The sequence below is a fragment of the Halyomorpha halys genome, unplaced genomic scaffold (assembly GCF_000696795.3).
Source record: "Halyomorpha halys isolate HHAL.00 unplaced genomic scaffold, Hhal_1.1 Scaffold2460.1, whole genome shotgun sequence".
NCBI lineage: Eukaryota > Metazoa > Arthropoda > Insecta > Hemiptera > Pentatomidae > Halyomorpha > Halyomorpha halys.
Genome location: NW_027106513.1, coordinates 89,538 through 109,644, shown reverse-complemented (window position 1 = coordinate 109,644; position 20,107 = coordinate 89,538). Strand labels below are relative to the sequence as shown.

General features: G+C 28.7%; 3 protein-coding genes across 3 annotated transcripts in view; 1 reads left to right on the top strand and 2 right to left on the bottom strand.

Moving 5' to 3' along the window:
- The window catches only part of Hmt-1 (ABC transporter ATP-binding protein/permease Hmt-1), a 20,358-nt gene extending 14,497 nt beyond the window's left edge, over positions 1 to 5,861 (bottom strand). The window contains exons 1-3 of the mRNA XM_014437321.3: positions 5,290 to 5,861; positions 4,997 to 5,196; positions 3,003 to 3,144 (exon numbers count right to left, since the gene is read on the bottom strand). Of these exons, the coding sequence (XP_014292807.1) occupies positions 3,003 to 3,144; positions 4,997 to 5,196; positions 5,290 to 5,586 (639 nt within the window). The 5' untranslated portion in view covers positions 5,587 to 5,861. The remainder of the gene's footprint in view (positions 1 to 3,002; positions 3,145 to 4,996; positions 5,197 to 5,289) is intronic.
- Positions 5,862 to 9,214: 3,353 nt separating this feature from the next.
- On the bottom strand, positions 9,215 to 16,007 carry LOC106691530 (ADP-ribosylhydrolase ARH3). Its single transcript, XM_014437323.2, has 6 exons — positions 15,695 to 16,007; positions 15,519 to 15,618; positions 15,166 to 15,448; positions 12,718 to 12,833; positions 9,624 to 9,816; positions 9,215 to 9,491 (listed from the first exon to the last, which is right to left on the bottom strand). Exons 1-6 carry the CDS (start codon positions 15,861 to 15,863, stop codon positions 9,294 to 9,296), a joined length of 1,059 nt encoding a protein of 352 aa, XP_014292809.1. The 5' UTR covers positions 15,864 to 16,007; the 3' UTR covers positions 9,215 to 9,293.
- Positions 16,008 to 16,036: 29 nt separating this feature from the next.
- Positions 16,037 to 19,847, top strand: LOC106691531 (ubiquitin-conjugating enzyme E2 J1). The gene is made up of 5 exons (XM_014437324.2): positions 16,037 to 16,265; positions 16,341 to 16,546; positions 16,631 to 16,821; positions 17,143 to 17,254; positions 18,629 to 19,847. The coding sequence occupies exons 1-5, from the start codon at positions 16,229 to 16,231 to the stop codon at positions 18,851 to 18,853; spliced, it is 771 nt and encodes a 256-aa protein (XP_014292810.1). The 5' UTR covers positions 16,037 to 16,228; the 3' UTR covers positions 18,854 to 19,847.
- The last annotated feature ends 260 nt before the right edge of the window (positions 19,848 to 20,107 follow it).

The following is a 20,107-nucleotide window of genomic DNA, read 5'->3' as shown; positions in this document are numbered from 1 at the left end:
TATATATATATATATAGAGAGAGAGAGAGAGAGAGAGAGAGCTCTTCAACAGAACCAACCCAATTTTAAATTTTATAACTTTTTATTTTTTCAAACCAAAAATTGCATTAGATTATGGTAGTAAATAATCCACCTACAAACTTGTAAAATCAGCTTCAAAGTGGCTCAAAAGATGTGATGAAAATTTTCATTAATCAAGGAACTTGTTCCAAGTTAGTATATTATTGCCCTTAGAACACATAATTACATAAATTTAAGAGCATTATCCATTAATTCTTAGTAAGTACATTTAAAATATAGGATAACATCTTTTAGTCATAATAAGTGATATATTAAATAAGGCATCATAAATAATACTTTTATAATATGTACATATGAAAACATATTTGCTAGAAGTAGGTTTATAGACTTTCTAAGGCAGGTTTTAAATTTTTAAAAATAAAAAATGTCTATAGTGTTAAAAAACATAAATAAATAATAACAAATAAATAATAACTAGATACAGAGGGAAGATAAATATATTTTTTTATTACTATTTACTTTTTTTAAATGAGTTATTCCGACAGTCCTTTTCGCAATAATTCAAATATGAATTCATTTTGTTGCTGACCGGTTTATTGAATGACAATTCTAATTAGAGGGTTTCATCACAGATAACTTCCCCAACTCCTTGTTTTATTCTGATTATCTTACAGTTATTCTTTAAAGAAGGTAAACTGGATATAAAGAGAAAATAGTCATGGCCTTCGATATTTTCTTAAAAAACAAATTATTTATTTAATATAATAAATTCTGGGGTTTGGCTCAAATATACCAAGAAGGTTCAACTATACACCAGTTTAGCATAGCTTGTGTCCAATTACCAGCTTGGACAGACAAAATACAATAAATCTCAAAATTAATTTCAACTATCATTAGAAAAAAGAAGGTGGTAATCACAAATCACAAAGATGACACAGTAAGTTTATGAAAATATATGTAACCAAAGTTTATCAACCAACAGAAAAAGGCTCTTAGCTGGAAGAAGTTATGAAACATTAGCATAACTTAAGAAATAAAAAAACTTTGGTGTGTAAGTTTATAAAGTAGAAGCTTTGAACAATTTAACTGATATAGAAAACGGAGACTAGACTACAGTTTTGTAGCATAAAAAGTGAGTTGACGATGGATTAATGTTGCATTCAGTGACATTAATGAATATTTAAGATTTGTATTTGTATAAATAAAACAATAAATACGTGAAATTTAATTGAAATGTGAATGATGGTATTAAATACCATTTCTCTTACAATTGAGTTGAATAAGTTATAAATAATTGATTTGGTAAGTGAGTACTGAATATGTTAAATAAATAAAAGAAAACAATGGATTATTCACCATTAAAGAAATAGTTAAAATATACGTTCTGCCAGTATCAACATGATTTTTTTTAAAGCAAGGTTAGTTGACAATTATTCAATCAAGTCATGATTAAAAGCTTTAAAGAAAGATTACTATGTACACTGAGTAATGTACATAGTATATAGTACATATATGTTGGTAAAATACAACTCATAAAATTTGAAGTTAATTTTGCTTAATCTTTCTGAATTGTCTGATTTAAATAAAATAAATGATTAACAGCTTGTTTGAAGTATTCTAGCCGGTTAGGATCATGTTTATTTTAGAGTAAATGAAATATTTTTGAACTGGTAAACCATGTTTGGTGATCCGAGAGAAATTAAACTACTATAAATTACTTTTTTATTTTGAGAATCGAACTTAGAAACATTGATTAATTAGAATGTTTGGATTTTTAAATCCACTAATTCTTTTATCATCTGCCAATCATCTCCACCTGAAGTAAATGCTATCTGAACTTGTGGCGAGAGGAATGAGTCAGCAGTCATGTCAGCTACCCAAGAGGCTCCACTTTCTTTATTAAATATCTTCAATCATATGTTAACCATCTACACCACTGATATGGCTACTGTTTTGGACAAAGGACAGTCAGAAACAAGTGAAGATCTACCTTGCACAGGGTCGGTCATTCATATTAAGGTATCCTATCAGTGAACTAATTCTTTTTTTTCATCTGTTAATTTCTTTAATCAGCATTTAAGAATGATCAGATAGAGTAAGGCTCTACCTGGACCAAGCAGAAGCAGAAGGGAATAAAATGGAGCAGACTAATTATCTGATAATAAGGAAGAAACTGGAACAGAATAATTACCTTACATCAAGTAAGTGTACAATATGATTCAAATCCAGAAAATAGAGATTTGATTGACTTAAAAACAAAGTTGTCTATTCTAAAATAAACTTCTTTAATTTAATTTAGCCAAATTCTATTTTCTTTTTAATTCATTTTACCTGTGATTTTCAATGTATTGAGGTATTAACAATTATCGATATTATTAAAGTTTTTACCATATGTTCCAATAACTGGCCGAGGTGGAATATCTATCAAGGGACACTTCACACCTGTGTTTTTATACCACACTGGTCTTGCACAATAGTTTTCACACCTGGTGTAACAGGTTTTAAGGCAGGTAAAGACCGGTAGACCGTGTGTGATCGGCAGTGGGTTTCTACCCTGCCTCAGGATGTTGTAAGTTATCACCAATGAGAAATAGGAATAGAAGGCGACACCTCTTTTTTGGAACAAGTCAGATACAAAGCAGTATCTATTCAGAGACATACATTCATATTTTCTTATTCTGTTAAATATAATTTTAATTTAATGTTGATAATCTGTGCAATCCTTTAAAATTATATCACCTAAACAGTCCACTCATCATATCTTATACAATCGAACCATTAATTGTAGTCTAGGCAGCCCTAATACAATTTAAGGCTTTTTAAATTATATTTAGCTTCACATTAAATTACTGAGAACATCAAACAATCTCAGAATGATCAATAAATGAAAATATTATTTGATCCAGAAAAGGTCAATTAACAGGCGTACTGGAATTTATTAGTAAAACTTCAAATAAAAATCATCATTTATAAAAACTTACCTGAATTGTGTAGCTTGAAGCATTTAAGTTGAAGTAATCCCGAGAAGTCATTATTCCAGGAGCTTTTAAACCCAAAACAAATACAATAAGTGTGGTGACATATTTGGTAGCAAAAAGGGCCATCTGCACTTTATCCAGAGGTCTGAAACAAAGTTAATAAAACCTTATAATATTGATTTACTAATTACTTTTTGAATTTTTATGTTCAAGAGCTTTAATAAGTATTAAGGTGTGGTTACACTGAAAATATATCTCCCTCTAATGTTTGATAGCAGTAGCAATCGTTGATTACAGATTTTCCATATTGTCAAAGATCAAATACTTACAACAGCAGTACATTTGTTTTAGTCCTGCCTAAATAAATATAGCAGGAGCAAAACTTACTGCTTGTGCCATTTTTATTCTTATGACAACTTTAATTGAAAACAAAAAAGTAATGAAGAAATAATGAAAAAATAGAGTTTGGATAGCTAATTTTAAAAAATCAGAAATTTCTAGTATTTTCTGTGTGACTTAAGTCCTAATATGAGTGGTTTATTTTTAAAAATTTGCTTTATGTCACTAGAAGATTTTAAATTATAGGATTGGCAAAGAAGTAATTTCAGTTTTTAATTGTGAAATAAAACTAGATTTTTTCTAAACAAAAAATGAACTTTAATCAGTCAAATATCTTCTATTCTGTTCAATGGTCTTTTGCCATCTTTCTGGTTACTTCATGATCTTGCACTCATTGAACTTCTGGTCTTTGACAGCAAAAAAACTCAACCAAGTGTGATTTGAGGTTATCATTATTGCTAAAACGTTTTCCATTATAAAATACTGTTAACTTGGAAATAAATGATCTGATGGTACAGGTTCAGGGAAATATAAGGGATGTGACACTACTTCCCAATCAAGCTCCAATAATTTTGTACATGTAGCTAAAGATGTGTGAGGCTTCACATAGTCGTGGTAGAACATGATTCCTTTACGGTTTGCCAATTCTGACCTTCTCTTAGATTGCTTTTACACTTTCAAAAGTTATAGACAGTAAATATTTGAGGTGGTGTTTGGTTGCTTAGAAGCAGCTCAAAATATACAACACTTTTGTAATCCCACCAAATTTAGAGTATGATAGTTTTCTTTTCCAATTCAACTTTCAATATATTTTGTGCTGGTTCATCATGCCAAACTACGACCCCTAGGGAGTGATGGTCCAATATCACTTTTGAAATATTTGCTTAAAACGGGAAGAGGAGACTTTAGGATAGTTAAACAGAACAAAGCAATATTTAAAAAGGGCCTGAAATTGTAAAACGGTATGAAACCTGCCCTCTATGGTAACCTTACTTATCTGACTTCTCTAACATGCAATTATAGACAGTAGGTTGGTCGATGTACATGTCACAATCTCACAGGAGGAGATCATGACACAAAAAAGGCAATCCTTCTCGGCCAGACCCGCCCCACTAAGTAGACCTCCAGGGAGTGACGGTCCTACATTACTTTTGAAATATTTGCTTAAAACGGGAAGAGGAGAAAAAAATAAAAAAGTTCCTGAAATTGGAAAACAGCATGACAATATTTAAGTTAAAAGTTACAAACACTTTTTAAATATTGCTCTATTTATCTCAACTATCTTAAGTCACCTCTTTCATTTTAAGTAAATATTTCAAAAGTGAAGTAGGACCATATCGCTTTCTGGGGGTCTGTTACTATGGAAATTGGTATTTAAGGGTTTCTTTAAGGGTAAAAAATGATTATGAAAACTCAATAAATCGTCAATACAAGGGTTCATCACTTATCTCTAGTAGTATTCATTAAAAGAATAATTATTTATTTAATTCACAAATTATTTTTTGTAAAATATAATTAAAAAACTTTAACGGATTTGATGACCCTTGCATTTTTCAAGAGACACAAGCTCAAGGTTGATGTTTTCTATAAATAATAAGGAATAAAAATTGCATAAGACAAAATGTCTATAAATTCATAAAGGAAAACACAATACTCACAATGTTAAATGAGTCCACCAATCTTCTCTATGGAGATTAATAAACATGAGATTTTCACAGATAAAAAGTAAAGTCCAAAAGAGCAGAAGAACTAAGCCATGGCCTCGTGTTGGTAAAGATGGTAATAAATAATTTCGTTCAACTACTATTAAGACAGCCGTAAAGGGGTATACCAGAAACATGACAACAGAAGAGAAAATCTAGAAACCAAAATGCAATTTAATAAAATAACGCAATGTATAGTTTTAAGAAACATTCATCAAAGAAGGGCAATTAAATAATGTAGAACATACCAAATATCCATATATTTCTCCATGGTTTAGGAAAAATATATGCACCATTAATTTCACAAGTGTTATAACACTCAAAAATATCGTTAAGAACATCTGAAGAATATAAAGCCATGATGCTGGAAGAGATTGTAAAGAGATTCTTGACCCATACTTCTTGTACATCCATAGCTGAGCTGTTCCAAATAAAAATATATGAAGACCTAAAATAGCTGCTGAAACAGTGTCAAAAAAACAATCTGATATCCCATGATGAATCCAAATATCAGTTATTTTGACACCTTCTGGGCAAAAGAGCATTTTGCCAAAATATTAACTTTCAATAAACTGCAAGTCACGATTATAAACGAAATTAAATAGGAAAACAGAATGTAGACAGTTATGATTGAACCATTTAAATCTAAAATATCTAACACATTAAAATTCGAATTAAAACTGATTATCAGAATTAACAGATACCGATAGTATCTTCGGAATTTCAAAGAAGTATCAATAACCTTCTGATAGTAACAATAGATAACCTCCCGTGCGCTCTCTCGAGCACCACTTCAATACTCCCGCTCTAGGCTCACTAAAAAAGTTAAGCCTTGTTATCTCTACTATCAGAAAAAACAACCTACCGTTGTGATTTATTTATGCTTTTAGCATGATATCTCTCCGTTTATGTACATTTACTCAAATTATGAGAACAAACCAGAGATGGTACTGGCTAAATCTGAATGTAAAATAAAGTAATAAAAACGTTTAGTTGAATGACGATACATCCAAGCTTTTTCTTCTCTTTTAAATTTAAAAAGAATGGTACTAAGACTATTCTGAGAGCAACTCTTTCATTGAAAATATGAAAAAGTTGATTTAAATTAGCAGTGTGTGCTACCAAGGCTAATTTTAAATAAAAATTAAATTTATTAGACAAAAAGTTACAATTTTAGGCTAATGAAATTATGTTTCATCATGCTATGAGACGATGAAGAACCTCAAGGTCATCTCGATTATTAGGAGTTCATTCAATTGATAAAGTTTGGACCAGCACAGGTGCCCAGAATAGTGTGCATTGCGCAAATTGTTGCCATCAAAATGTTGAAGAAGAAAGGAACATTTTAACGACATAGTGAATTTTGGGAACTAATATATGTGGGATTTTCAGAGCAGAGAACAAGGAAAAATTACTCACGCACATATACGTTTTCTACATAAATAAAGAATAAAATATGTAAATCCATTTTTTTGTCTAAATGAGGAGAAAAAAATTACATATGAGGGAGCATGCAACATCCTCCTGTGGATAATTGATCACAAAGAAAGTCCACAGAAAACCATTGGAAAGACATAGAACATTTTCCTGAGGTTGAAGACCAAAAAGATATAGTACATGGGGTAGGGCCATTAAATGGTATTTCAGTTGTAGGATTTTTAAGAATGGTCGACCGTCTGAATCTGAATGATTTTATTTTCTATTATTATCCTCCTTGAGACCAACATTGCCTTCTCACTTTGATGTTCTGATCATCAATTGTTATCTAATTATGAATTATATAATCTTTGTTCTGTCACAAACTTCAGAGTGAGGCTTTACAAGTCAATGGTATCAGTTTCTTTTGGAGTAAACCAAGAAAAAAAAAAAGCTTTTATATTTTCAACATTTTTTCAAGTATTGGTATAAAACATAATTTGGATTTTTTATGGAACACACCAATCAGTGTAATACTTTTTACCTCTGCCACCAAAGACCCTCCAATATACCCTTACAAAGGAAGATTTTGTGATAAGATAATCAGGACACACTAGAAGAAAGCAGAATACAGGTGATCTTCCTTTCCATCTTTAATCTCTTCAGTTGGTTCCAAGACGTGAAAGAGAATCAAAACTGTGTTTTTTTTTATTGGCCACACCCTAGTACTCAATAAGACCCATATTTTGTATATTATATAGCTTCATAGTATTTTAGAACCTATTTAAATATAAGCCTATCTTTGTTTTTATATGAAGGTTCTCTTGAGTGAAAATATGAAAATGTTTGATTTGTCACTCCTTGGCCTAAATGACAGTTCTTAAGAGACTGGAGAGTGACCAGAGCCCTGTTTCATAATGAAAGCTAATAGTATTAGTTCATGGTACAAGTGTAGAAACTAGTGTGGTAATAATACTAATACTTATTTTTTTCATTATCGGGATGACTATTAGTGATATTACAGGAATTAAAAAATACTAAAGTACAAGTTACTATTGTACAAGTCTGTGTAATTAAATTAAGATAAATCTACAAGACTAATAGTATTAGTTTGTACTTTATAATGAAACAGGGCCCAGGATGGCAATGGAGAGACAAATATTTAATTTTCTTTTGATATTCACTATTAGGACCCCTTAGTTCTGACAAGTTGGATTCTCAATTGGTAGTTCAGGACACTGATGTTGATGAAATCATTAAACTTCTTTCCTACAAAAGAGGAGTAGGATTTGTCATAATTTTCTTTTTTACAATAAATTTCACAGAAACTATTATTGCATTATTTTTAATTTATGGGATAACTGCTGTGATAAATTCTAGTTAAATATTACAAAACTGATAAATAATAAGCTTTATTGTTCATTTTATTCTTAAATATAAAATACAAAGCAATGAGTATGTAACTCTTATGATAAATTGACTTTGATAACACAATTAAATGTGATTAGCTAATGACTATGGGTTACTTCTATTTGTCTTACGTTTTAGTGTTCTGAACTAATTTATTTCTAAGTTTACACAATCCATTTTAATACAAATAACTAACTACAATAATAAATTGTATGTATGATATGATATAAAAAGTGGACAAACAATGTTGCTGAATCCGATAGACCAACCTATTGAGTTGTGAGTTATTAAACATTACAGCTAAATGTTGGCATGCCTGAAGTGCTTTGAAATTTATTTCTTACAGATGTTCCTAAAAAGTTTTTTTTTTTTTTTGTGTGTGATTATTTGTAAAATTTAAAACTTATTTTGTGAATATAATGGATGTTTGTTACTTTCAAAAATCATTTTAATAATAATTAAATTTTAATTCAAACTTCATTAAGAATAAATATTTTGTTAGAAACTTTATGAATTTTTTACAGTTATAACTTAAATCCAGATAATTCACAGGGAATACATATAATTAAATAAAATGTACTTGTCTTAGTGCTGAAGGTTTTCTCTTTTCTTTTTTCTAAAGGATATTTTTCCTTATTCATTTTCTACTTTGCGCTCTTTATGAAACAATATATTATTCACAGAGACTTATTCTTACTATTATTTTTTATTTTGTGACTCATTTTGTCTTTTTTTTGTTATAGTTTAAATAAAAATTGTTTAAAATTGAACAATTTTTTTCTAATATTTATTCTGAAAATATTTTGGGAAAATAGTTATTATCACAAGTAATATTACAAGATTTGATAAATAAAAATTAAATGAAAACTTTGATGAGATTTTTATTTTACAAAAATAAAAATTACAGTATAATTTAAATTCTTTTGAGATAAAAATTAATAATTATTTTGAGTGCCTAGGAAGAAGTTATTATTATGGGACTTATCCATTGCAAATAATTATCTCAAATTGGAAAACAATTTCATAAAGAAAAATCGATTTTGGAAACTAACTGAAAGGTAAATTATATTTTGAAAATACCAGATAAGTATTGGTTAGTCAGTCTCCAGGATTACTAAGTAAGCAGTTATAGTCAATATCTATACAAAGAAACAGTTGAAAGATATCAAATACAAGTAATAATTAGCATAACAACTAGACCATATCTGAGGGATAACCTTTTATAAATAAGCCACAAATTACATCGAGGAACTTGAATAAAATATTGGCAAACAATTTTATTTATACACCTGGAGTTAGAAGTTAAGACACATCTTATGATTGTGGAGATAAAAAAAAAAAAAATAAGACAGGGAATAATTCAGCCTTTATTATCAGTACCACTACTTATGCTACATGAATTTTTCCATTTTTTTTTTCATACAATTTACTTAATAATACCATATAATTGATCAGCAAGGTTTATCGTTTCTTTGATTTTTTCACAATGAGATTGAATACTTTTATTAATGTATTCATATCCATGATAAGCACCTGAAATCGCTCCTGCCATTGAAGCTATGGTGTCGGTGTTACCTCCTAATGAAATACTATATTGGACTGCACGCCTGAATTTATTTTCAGTCTAAAAAAAAAAAGAGGATACAGAAAAAGGAATTAATAGAAAATTTAATGAAGAAAGATATAACACAAATACTCATACAACATGACTCAGAAAAACTATAAGACACATTGAATCTTTAATCAATTTTAATACCTTAACAGTTTTTATTGGCTTTTCAGATCTTAAAAAACAATACAAAGCAGTTGGAACAGAATTGAGAGCTTCTTCACTGTTACCAAGCTTTGCAATCACTTCATCATCATCCACTTCATTTCTTTTTAAAAGTCGTTGAATTTCTTCAAGTCGATTCTTGTAAGGGGTTGGTTCTTCTTCTTTAAGGTATACACTGCAAACAAAAATGTAACTATGCAAGAAATATAACAGTAAATAAATATCAAAATAATAAAAGGAAAAAGAACTGACTTTAATTGTTTTGTTAAAAAAAGTGGTATATTATTAATAGCATAATCCTTTTTATCAGAAATATTCTATAGAATCTAAATCAAACTCTGAATTTCCGTATCATTTTAATGATTGTAATAGCTTATTAGACTACTTAAAGGCTATATACAACTCATGTTGTTGCAATAAGAGGAGAAAAATAAGCTAATGATCCAGGCATCACAATATCCAATATTGAAATATTATTTGCTTCAAGAAAACCAAGAGGAATAGTGTTTTATTTTGTTTTTATAATAAATAGATGCTAATTGTCTTCTTTTGTTGAATACATTTTTTTTCTTGTTTCTCATAATTTACTTTATTCTAATGACCACAGTAGATCTTTACACTATATACTATACAGTATATACTTACATTTATAGGAAGAAAAACTATAAAATAACTCAAAATAAAATAAAAGTTTTTAAGCCACTTATTTGGGAACAAATTTATTAAAGATCCAAAATATATTTCATTACAATTAAAAAATACTTTTTTTTATAAGAAAATATATATTCAACTTATACAATAAAGAAGTGGATGTGAAATATAAGTGAAATAATATTTTCTCTGTCTCTGTATTTATCACTGATATGATATCCGACAACAGAAATTAGAAAAAATTATATAAGTATCCTTCAAAACTATTGCAGAGCTAAGATTTCTCAAGAATGATGAATTGATTTTTTTTATCAAAACATATAGATTTACTATTTTTGATGAACTTAGGAGGTATAATTTATCAATGAAAGAAGAAATTCATAATTTTTACTTATAACAGAACTCTTGAGAATGCAACTATTAGACTATTCTCCACAGAAATCCTACAAACACAAAGACAAAATTAGGTGTAATATTCAACAGAAAACTAATTTGAAAAGTAAACTTAATTACCGAGTAATAGAAGGCTATGAATGGACAATTGCCGTGAGAAACAACTAAATATTAACCTAATAATTAGGCAGAGGAGTGAGCAATAGTAAAGGCCATTGTATATATTCTAAGGTAGCAGTTTACACTTTTTTTGCCACAGCATTCTTGTTAGACTGAAAAAAAAAAAAAATCGCGACTAAAACCATGAAAACCTGAAGGGGTTTTTATTTTTCATGTTAGATTACAAAGGTTCATTATTGAAAGTAATAATTTTTTTGTAATATATTGACTAAGTAGCATTCTCTTGTGGCACCCCTGGCATCTGGGGACCACTGGTCAAAAGAGGAGAGATCCTCTGATAACAGAACTTATCAGTGTATGCCAGGAAAATTAAAAAAAAAAAAAATTAAAATTATATCTTTGATAATTTCTAATATAATTGATAGCAATAATAGGTAAAGAAATGAGCCCATATTTAATCATTACAAATAAAGAAAACATTTGTTTCATTATATATATTTATATATAAAAAAAATTATCACAATAATTTGATTTTGATATCCAAAGTAGATAGTAGTGGGTTTGAATCAGGCTTGTGGATAAGTTCAGTAGGTACGTATAAAAAAAAAAATAGATTTTTTTGAAGGGCTGTTGATATTTTTAATCAAAATGATATATTTCAGTTATGCAACTGTACTAGAAATATAGACAAATTTATTGTTACATGTCTGCATAAAAGTCATTTTATTGGGATGTTTTGTTTTAAAGTCAAAAGTGTCTGTTTTTAAAGCTCCAAATCCCACCAACAATTACTAGTTATAGTTGAGTGAATACATTTCTTCCCACTACATTTAACTAATAAAATGATAGTTTTTCTTGCAACCTAGTTTTATGAAAAATACAACTATAATAAAATAGTAACTAATATAAATCTAAAACTAATTAACTATAGTTTTTCTTATAATATAGTTTAATGAAAAGTAATTAGTCAAGCAAAAATACAGTTTTCCAATGTTGTACCATGAACACTATTAGAACTGTTCAAATGAAAGTAACATAAAGAAGATAGTTTAAGAAGATTAAGAGATACAAATGATTTGAGACACTTGTATGGGATATGTTAAGCGTTTCTGCGATATTCCGTGTCGTACAGTGAGGTTTGTCAGTGACCAATGCTTGAATTTGATCATCATCAATAATTGAAGGATGACCTGAGCGCTTTGCGTCTTCCAAGTAAAAATTTCTGGTTCTGAACCAAGCAAACCACGTATGGATGGTGCTTTATCCTAAGGCATCATCGCCATACACACTGCAAATTTTGTCAACTGTCTGTGCAGCGGATTTTCCTTTTCGAAATAAAAAATGAAACTGATGCATAAAAGCACCTTAACTAATCCTTTTTTTAGAATATGTAAACATTATTGACCAAGTAAATATGATTTTATAAACAAAGAGGATTAAATTGTAATATTTAAAAACGTTACAAACTAATTTTACAACCCAATATATCACTGATTCTTCTGTAAAGTATGTAGTACAGTAACCTCTACTGCAATATAAGCAGTGTTCTTGGTTAATGTTGACAATGTTAAATACATTTTCAAACCAAAGCTTTTTAAAATCATAAAATTCAATTAGCATTCCACAGGATTAATCAGAATTAATCATACATCTAACTGTTTAATTATTTTATTTGGATTTATATTATTAATAGAACACAAACCTTTTCTGAATTTAATAAACATGAGTATCTAGATAAATAAGAAATCCAGCAAGTCTTAAAAAAAAAAAAAAGCAGGGAATGGGGAGAATATTATTAACTTTACATATATTATAAACTGTAAATATATTATTAACTTTGGATCAGGCTGATTGGTTAAAAAAAATTTCAAGATTTAATTCAAATGTTTTAGATTTGATTTCAAAAACATACTTATCTGATTCAATTTTTTCCAAATCAGCCATCTTATTGATCAGATCAGTAACAAATTTATCAACATTCAAGGGGACATTGGGTAGAGAATAGAAACTCTGATTGACAGCAATTGCCTGAAATAAAAATGGAAAAAAAAAAAGAAAAAAAAAATACAAGACAATTTCTGTTCCAATATAAAAATTCATTTCTAGCATGACATCATTGCAGAGTCAGTCAAAGGGGATGAATGAATGCTGACAATAATGTATAAAATTAACATAAGAAGTTGGTCGGAACATTGTAGTCAGTGAATGGAACACAAATTGTAAGTCTTTATCAGGGTGACTCGGTAGAAGATTCTAATCCAAGTGAGTTTTAATATAATGAGCAGTTGGTGAGGATGTGACATTAGTAGAGAGAACAAAATTGATAAGTACCTAAAAGATAAAAAATATTTATTGTGCCAAAGTTTTGGCCTAAATTGGAAGCCATCATCAGGGGAACTAGTTAGAAATCCAAGCACAAGTAAAGTAGAAGATTCCACTCAGGTGATTATAGGACCCAGATCCAACCTATAAAACACACTTCTGCAAATAATTAAAAAAATAGTTTCTACCAAACACATTTTTGGTAATCCTAAAACTCTAATGGATTAGGTGATTAATTATTAATGATTTAGGTATCCTTTTTTTCACCTTTAACTAATAAACGATGGATCCTGGTTAAAAGTTGTGGTACAACAAATCACATTGCATGAAATTCTGCGTCTATAGAGTACCATAACTTAATAATTCATATGTTGTAAACCCAAATATGACATTTGTTTCAGCTTTTGTCAAAAACTGAAATATAGGATTATATATGAGTCCACAATCAACATGAAAACGAATGTCTAAAAAGTTACTAAGTACCTAATTAGTTTGGTAAAGCAACAAATTATAAAATTTTAAGCCTTTCTTTACTCCTAGAAATCCCAAACGTGGATCCCAGAGAAAAAGTTGTAGTAAAACAATTTGGAAAACACTAAATTCTGCGTTAAAGGAGGTCCATGACTTTATAATTTGGTAAAGTGATAACCATCACCCTCTAAGCTCCAACCATTGTCCCTTGGGCTCCCATGGCAGGCCTGAAGTACTATGAGGTCCATATTATTAAGCTATGATACTCATTTAACACAAAATTTGATGTCATCTATTTGTTTTATAATAAATTTTACTCTAGGATCCACTGTTTATGATTTATAACCAAGAAAAGACGAATTCCATAATTTGTTAATTTATCAAATAAATTAGGTGCTGAATAACAATTTTAGGACCACCATAAATGTGTTTCTATGGGCTCACAAACAGTACTATGTCTCAATTTATGGCAAAAATTGTAATTTTTCAGTTAAGAATGGTTTATAACATATAACTAGTTTGACCGAATTATTAAGTAATTGTGCTCATTTGACACAGAATTTAATGCTCTTATATTTGTTATACTATAACTTTTTCAGCAGGATCTACCATTTAGGAGTTATGGGAGAAAAAAAGAAGACCTGATTCATTAATTAATTAAACTAATTAGCAAATATATAAGAGTTTTAGGACTGCCAGAAATGTGTTCCCATGTTAAGCATGGTAGAAATTAATATTTAAAATCATTTACAGACATATGTTGAGTGGATTGGGCTCCTGTACTCAATATTCTCTTGATGAAGAAATTTAAGTCAAAATGTTGGCACAAATAAATAATTTTGCCTGATAATTAGTGTCCTCTTTATTGATTGCATTCCTCACCAACTTCTCCGTATGTTAAAGCTATGGTCAACAACATCCAAACTAAATAAAATTAACAATAATTTGTTTACAAAGAGAAATTCTAAATAAGGATGGCTATAACCTTATTTAGTATTTACTATCGAATGCTTTAATAGTGGCCAAAAATTATAATAAGTTCTTTAACAATAAGTTTGCTTATCAGTTTAAATAAAAAGTTTCTTTATCTACCTAATTTAGTTAAAATACAAAGTAAACTTATTGTTAAAGTGATTATAATATTTCTGAGTCACTGTAAAAGCTTAAGATAGGTCATAGCCATCAACTTCTATTTACTCAAATTTCAAAAGGAACACTGTCATTATATTTAAACTCATAACAATTACGTATATGATTCAATAAAAACAGTCTCTAAACATACCTAGCATCAGTGATAATATTACCAAGAGGTTGTGTTAGTGTGGCTATTGAAAAGCTATAGCTTATCAAGAGATCTTGGAAGTCTATTCCAATTTCTGAGTAACTATTACTAGTGAGTTGTAGGTATTCTAATCAATTACCTAGGTTTTATTTCAAATATCATTTAAAATAAATTACACTATAATTATTTCGAATTTCTAATGATATAAAATTAGATTAGTATACAAATTTAACTAGCATCTAATAAATAAAAAATAACAAAGAGAACATTGATCTAAAATTGTACCTGTAGTAAAGCACCATTGACACCAAGTTTGTGTGTATGAGTGAGTTTAGTACATTTTTCAGCAAAATTTAACATCAAATCATAATTGGAATAACAAAATATAGCAATAGGTGTAATCCTTGTGGCACCACCACTGCCTAAAGATCCTTCACCATTGAACAATTCTTTAGCTGGAAGCCAGATATCATCAAATTTGCTATTTTTCAGCTTATGAAATATTGTTGTAGTTTGAGAACCATAACTTCTATCAGGTTCTTTGATGGAGAAATAATTTCCAACCAATCTAAAAATATGAGACTTATATTATTTAAATACATGTATAATTTTATAGCCCAAAGTTATTAAAAACCAACCTCTTAGCTAAGTCTAGTTCATTGAGAGAGTGATGAGTTACAAGTGATTCTGTTAAAGCTTTGGTCATAGCTGTGTCATCAGTATAGCTTTTGGCAGGAGCTGCAATCATCATAATGTTATTAATTGCAAACACAGAGCTTTAAAAATTGTACCTAATATGATCAAATTATAGTACATTTAAAGGAAGGATCTTCCATCTTGTCGAAATATTTCTGAAGAATGACTTTTGAAACTTTTCCATCATGATCAAAAGGAGCTCCAAAACAGTCACCAATCAGTGCCCCGACAAGAGCTCCTCTGAATTTACTGGCTATGACTGCTGTTTCTAATGCGGCAACACTCATTTCTGTAGATTTCTCTGTTCTAAAAACTGAATTATAATAACTGGCATGGAATAAACAATTCAGTTTTGTATATATTGAAATCACATAAGTATTGGACCTAGGCTTTTGAAACCTCCCTCGTGTTGTAAATAGCAACGCCTCTCTTATCAGTAGAACTCAGTATCAGCTGTTTAATTCCTATTTGTTAAAGGTCTGATCTCAAGCGGTGAACCAATAACTATTGTCCACATCAGATATGAATTTTATACAAGTACTTTCGACACAATGCATAAACAAATCATAGTTGTCTAAATATTCATTTTATAGTGATGTAACACATGAAGTGTCCTTTAAAGTGAATGTAAAGTGATTTATTTTCAGTAAAAATGGATTTTGAAGTCAAATATAATACCAAAGTACCAGGTAAATAATTGAATAAATTTAGTTTTATCAGTATAATTTTTCCATTATTAATTGTCTATTTGTTATTAATTATAGCTGTAAAGCGTTTAATGCTTGAGGCTTGCGAATTAAAAGAACCCACTGAAGATTATAGTGCCTATCCATTGGATGACAATCTATTTGAATGGCATTTTACTGTAAAGGGTGCATCAGGGACCGATTTTGAAAATGGAGTGTATCATGGAAGGATAATACTACCAAATGAATATCCAATGAAACCTCCAAACATCATTCTTTTAACTGTAAGTTCAAGGGTATTAAATACCCCTTATTTAAATAATCATATTGATTCTTAATGTGTTTTTAAATGTTTAATCTTGTTACAGCCTAATGGACGCTTTGAAGTTAATAAAAAAATTTGCTTAAGTATTTCTGGCCACCACCCAGAAACATGGATTCCTTCATGGTCTATAAGAACAGCCTTATTAGCGCTTATTGCTTTTATGCCCACTCCAGGAAAAGGGACCATTGGTTCATTGGATTATACTCCTGAAGAGAGGAAGATACTTGCACGGAAGTAATTGTTTACTTGATACAGATAATATTATGTGGTAATCTGTTGTGAATGAATTGTACCACTTCTCTTGTAGGTAAAGGAAGGAGTGGTAAATTCATTAAGTTACTTGACTCCTGATTCATTAGCCCAGGGTAGAATTCTGGGTAAAGTTAATAATTTATTTCATGTTCTTTTCATTCGAGAATCAACCCTGAGACTGGAAGATCAAATTTCTGTGTAGAGGTCAAAACGCAACTTGACTCTTAAATAAGAATCAGTTCTATATTATCAAATACTGCCTCTGTATGTTTATTCTATCATGTTTCTTTTTTAATTTTTTAGATCTCGAACTTGGAAATGTCCCAAGTGTGGTTTGATCAGTAGTCTTCTTGGTAGTAACTCTATGACTGTCTCAGCAGCAGAATCACAATTAATAAAGAGTGTGGTATTTAAGGTGAGAAGGAATTTTTACATTATTAAACATTTAATCATTATTAGGATTGTCTTGTCTTATGATAAATTAAAAAATAATCCAAGGTTTAGGAAATGCCAATAAATAATGTTCTGTCAATTCTTGTAGTAAAGTGTTCATCACGGCAAAGTGATGTTAAATCTTCTTCTAAAATATCTCCCATTGAAAAGCTAAAACCATTAATACAGGTCTAATTTTTTGTTTTATGTTTTTTAACATTGAATATTGATGTTGAATTGCATTGAACTTTTGAATCAAAACATTTAACACTAAAGAGGCCAAGATTGAAAGAGCAAACTGTGCAATACTTCCTTTCGCTCATGAATAATCCAGAGAAAAGCAGAGTCATTTGCACAACCCGCTGTATTTGTTGGATTTTCATTTACAAAATGGGTTAAAAAAGTTGGATATAAAGAGATTTTCGAATCACACACAAATATATTATTATTTATTTAAATTACACACATACTTAATTAGAAAGAATTCTGAGTTTGGGTCTCATTTGAGTGCAACCTGACTGGTATCTATTGATATGGATTTTGCCAAGAAATTCATATTATTGGAGTATTATCACATAAAAATGTTATTACTGGAAGATTGTTGATTGACTGTGTGTATAGATGAATGGAATTAATTATTTTGAAATCTCTAAAAATAATATACCCACTTGAGTTTTTTTTTACCGCACCCGGACCATATTCCATTCAAAAATGTTATTACTTAATATATTAAAGGAATTGTTCCATATTTAAATAGGAAAAAAAATATGCTACTGTTGAGGTAGTCAAATGAATACCATAGCATTTTAAGAGTAAAAAAAATATTATTTTACAATACTTACAATATATAATTGTTTACAAATTTTTAAAATATCAATTACTTCTTATTACACTGGTTATCTTCGTTAGGATTGAAAATACAAGCCGAGTAAGATTAATTTTTAAATCTCTATTATGTATTATTTAAAATCTTCATGCCAAATATTCACTGATGTATTAAATAAATTAGTATTTTAAATACTTAAGTGTAAAAATTTAATTCAATATCTTAATATATTATTATACTAAAATAATGCATTTTGATTTGCTATTAGACTTAGCTTAAATATGAGGTATTTATTTTTTGGAATTTATTGATTATTCATAAATATTGAGTTTGAATGTGAAATCAGGTTTGCATCTTACAGGATTATGTAATTCACCTTCTTTATTATCTTCACATTTTGTATTTGAAGAATAGTTTTTTAAACCTGTTTAACTTATATTCCTTATGTATGACTTTTATTACCTGTTACCATTGTTACATTTAATTTTCTGCTCAATTTTTATTATTAAACTATGATTATTTTATTTAAAGGCTGAAGAAACAGTTATTGGTAAGGAACAGGAAGCCAAAGATTCTGAACAGAATAAAAGAGTAACAACTAGTCCCACCTCAGCCGGCGGCGAAGAAAACATTGTTAATCAAGAAGCCATCCAGCTTTCAGGATTTTCTATCAGTGATAGATGTTGTAATGCATTAATTGCAGTCATTGTTGTCATTATTTCATTCCTTGCATATAGGAGACTTTTTTTAATGTAAATTGTATCTCCTTAAAAAGGACAACTTTATACCAAAAATACATAAATAATATGTACCTGGCATTATATACATTTTAAGGTCTGGTTTTAATCTATCATTTATGAAGATAAAGTAATTATTTTATCTCAAAAAAAAAAAAAAAGAGTTATCGTTTGAAAAGTAATGAGATTTTGCATAAATGTTGTTCGACTAACAGATGTATTTGTTATATTATTAGTGTAGTATTTAAAAATTTAAATTATAGAAAGTATATTTTGTGATATTCAACTAGTTAAATTAGTAGTAGAGTCCGATTAAATGTTGCATTACTTTATCAAGTATTGAAATAATTAATACATTGTTACAGGTTGATCTCTTTTGCAGCATTATATGATATTCTTAAATTTCATTTATTTTCAAGATTATTAAATTACTCAAATTTTAATTATCACATTAAATAATTTAATTTGATTTATTGAGGAGTATGAATTAAATATACATATATATTATATATTATTCAATGTTTTTAATATTTTGACATTTTGGAGTCACTGTTGAAGTAAATTGTTCTTCGTATTGTAATCTGTTTTACTATTCATAATTTTTATGATTTGTGACAAAGATTGATTACACTGTTGATGATTAAAGCTAGAAAGGAGTTTTGTAATATGATTACTTCATTAAAGATGTCTATTTATGTTTTAATATCTATGTGCATTGCTAATATCAATAAATAGATATTTTCTTTTTAATATAAGATTGTTTTTGTGTTTCTTTCCTGAGCACAAGGTAATGTCTTGAAGTTTTATAACAGTTGTCTTGTTAGCCAGTGATCACAATATCTATTAGACTTCTAGTTAAAAATAAAAATGTATATTTAACCTATAATTATGGGGCAATACCTTGTTACGTTTATCAAATTTTACTTTTATTTATTGGTGTTTTATAATGACATAGTTATTGGTGAGAAAATAAATATTTGTTTATAATAAAATAAATAAAAGATGAGTTTATATTTTTTTGTTATTTTATTTAATTAAATTTAATACAATTTAATTAATGAAAAAATTGATTGTAAAAAGTAATAATCTTTGTATTGAAAAATGGTTATGATCTGGACATCCTGTTCAATCATGAGGACAATAGTGAACACATTTCTTAATGAAATCAAATATTTTCAAATGTTAGTTAAAAATAAGTACTGAAACGTTTATGGAAAGTTAATGGCTTTTTGAAAATTTTGAATTGGTTTTGGCACAAACTGAACTAAGTATG

Coding starts and splice junctions, on each gene's coding strand:
- LOC106691531 (XM_014437324.2), top strand. CDS start 16,229: ATGGATTTTGAAGTCAAATATAATACCAAAGTACCAG. Junction 16,547..16,630: donor CAAACATCATTCTTTTAACT/GTAAGTTCAAGG, acceptor ATCTTGTTACAG/CCTAATGGACGCTTTGAAGT. Junction 16,822..17,142: donor AGGAAGATACTTGCACGGAA/GTAATTGTTTAC, acceptor TTAATTTTTTAG/ATCTCGAACTTGGAAATGTC.
- LOC106691530 (XM_014437323.2), bottom strand. CDS start 15,863: ATGAGTGTTGCCGCATTAGAAACAGCAGTCATAGCCAGTAAATTCAGA. Junction 15,449..15,518: donor GAACTAGACTTAGCTAAGAG/GTTGGTTTTTAA, acceptor TCATATTTTTAG/ATTGGTTGGAAATTATTTCT. Junction 9,492..9,623: donor AGCCAATAAAAACTGTTAAG/GTATTAAAATTG, acceptor TTTTTTTTTTAG/ACTGAAAATAAATTCAGGCG.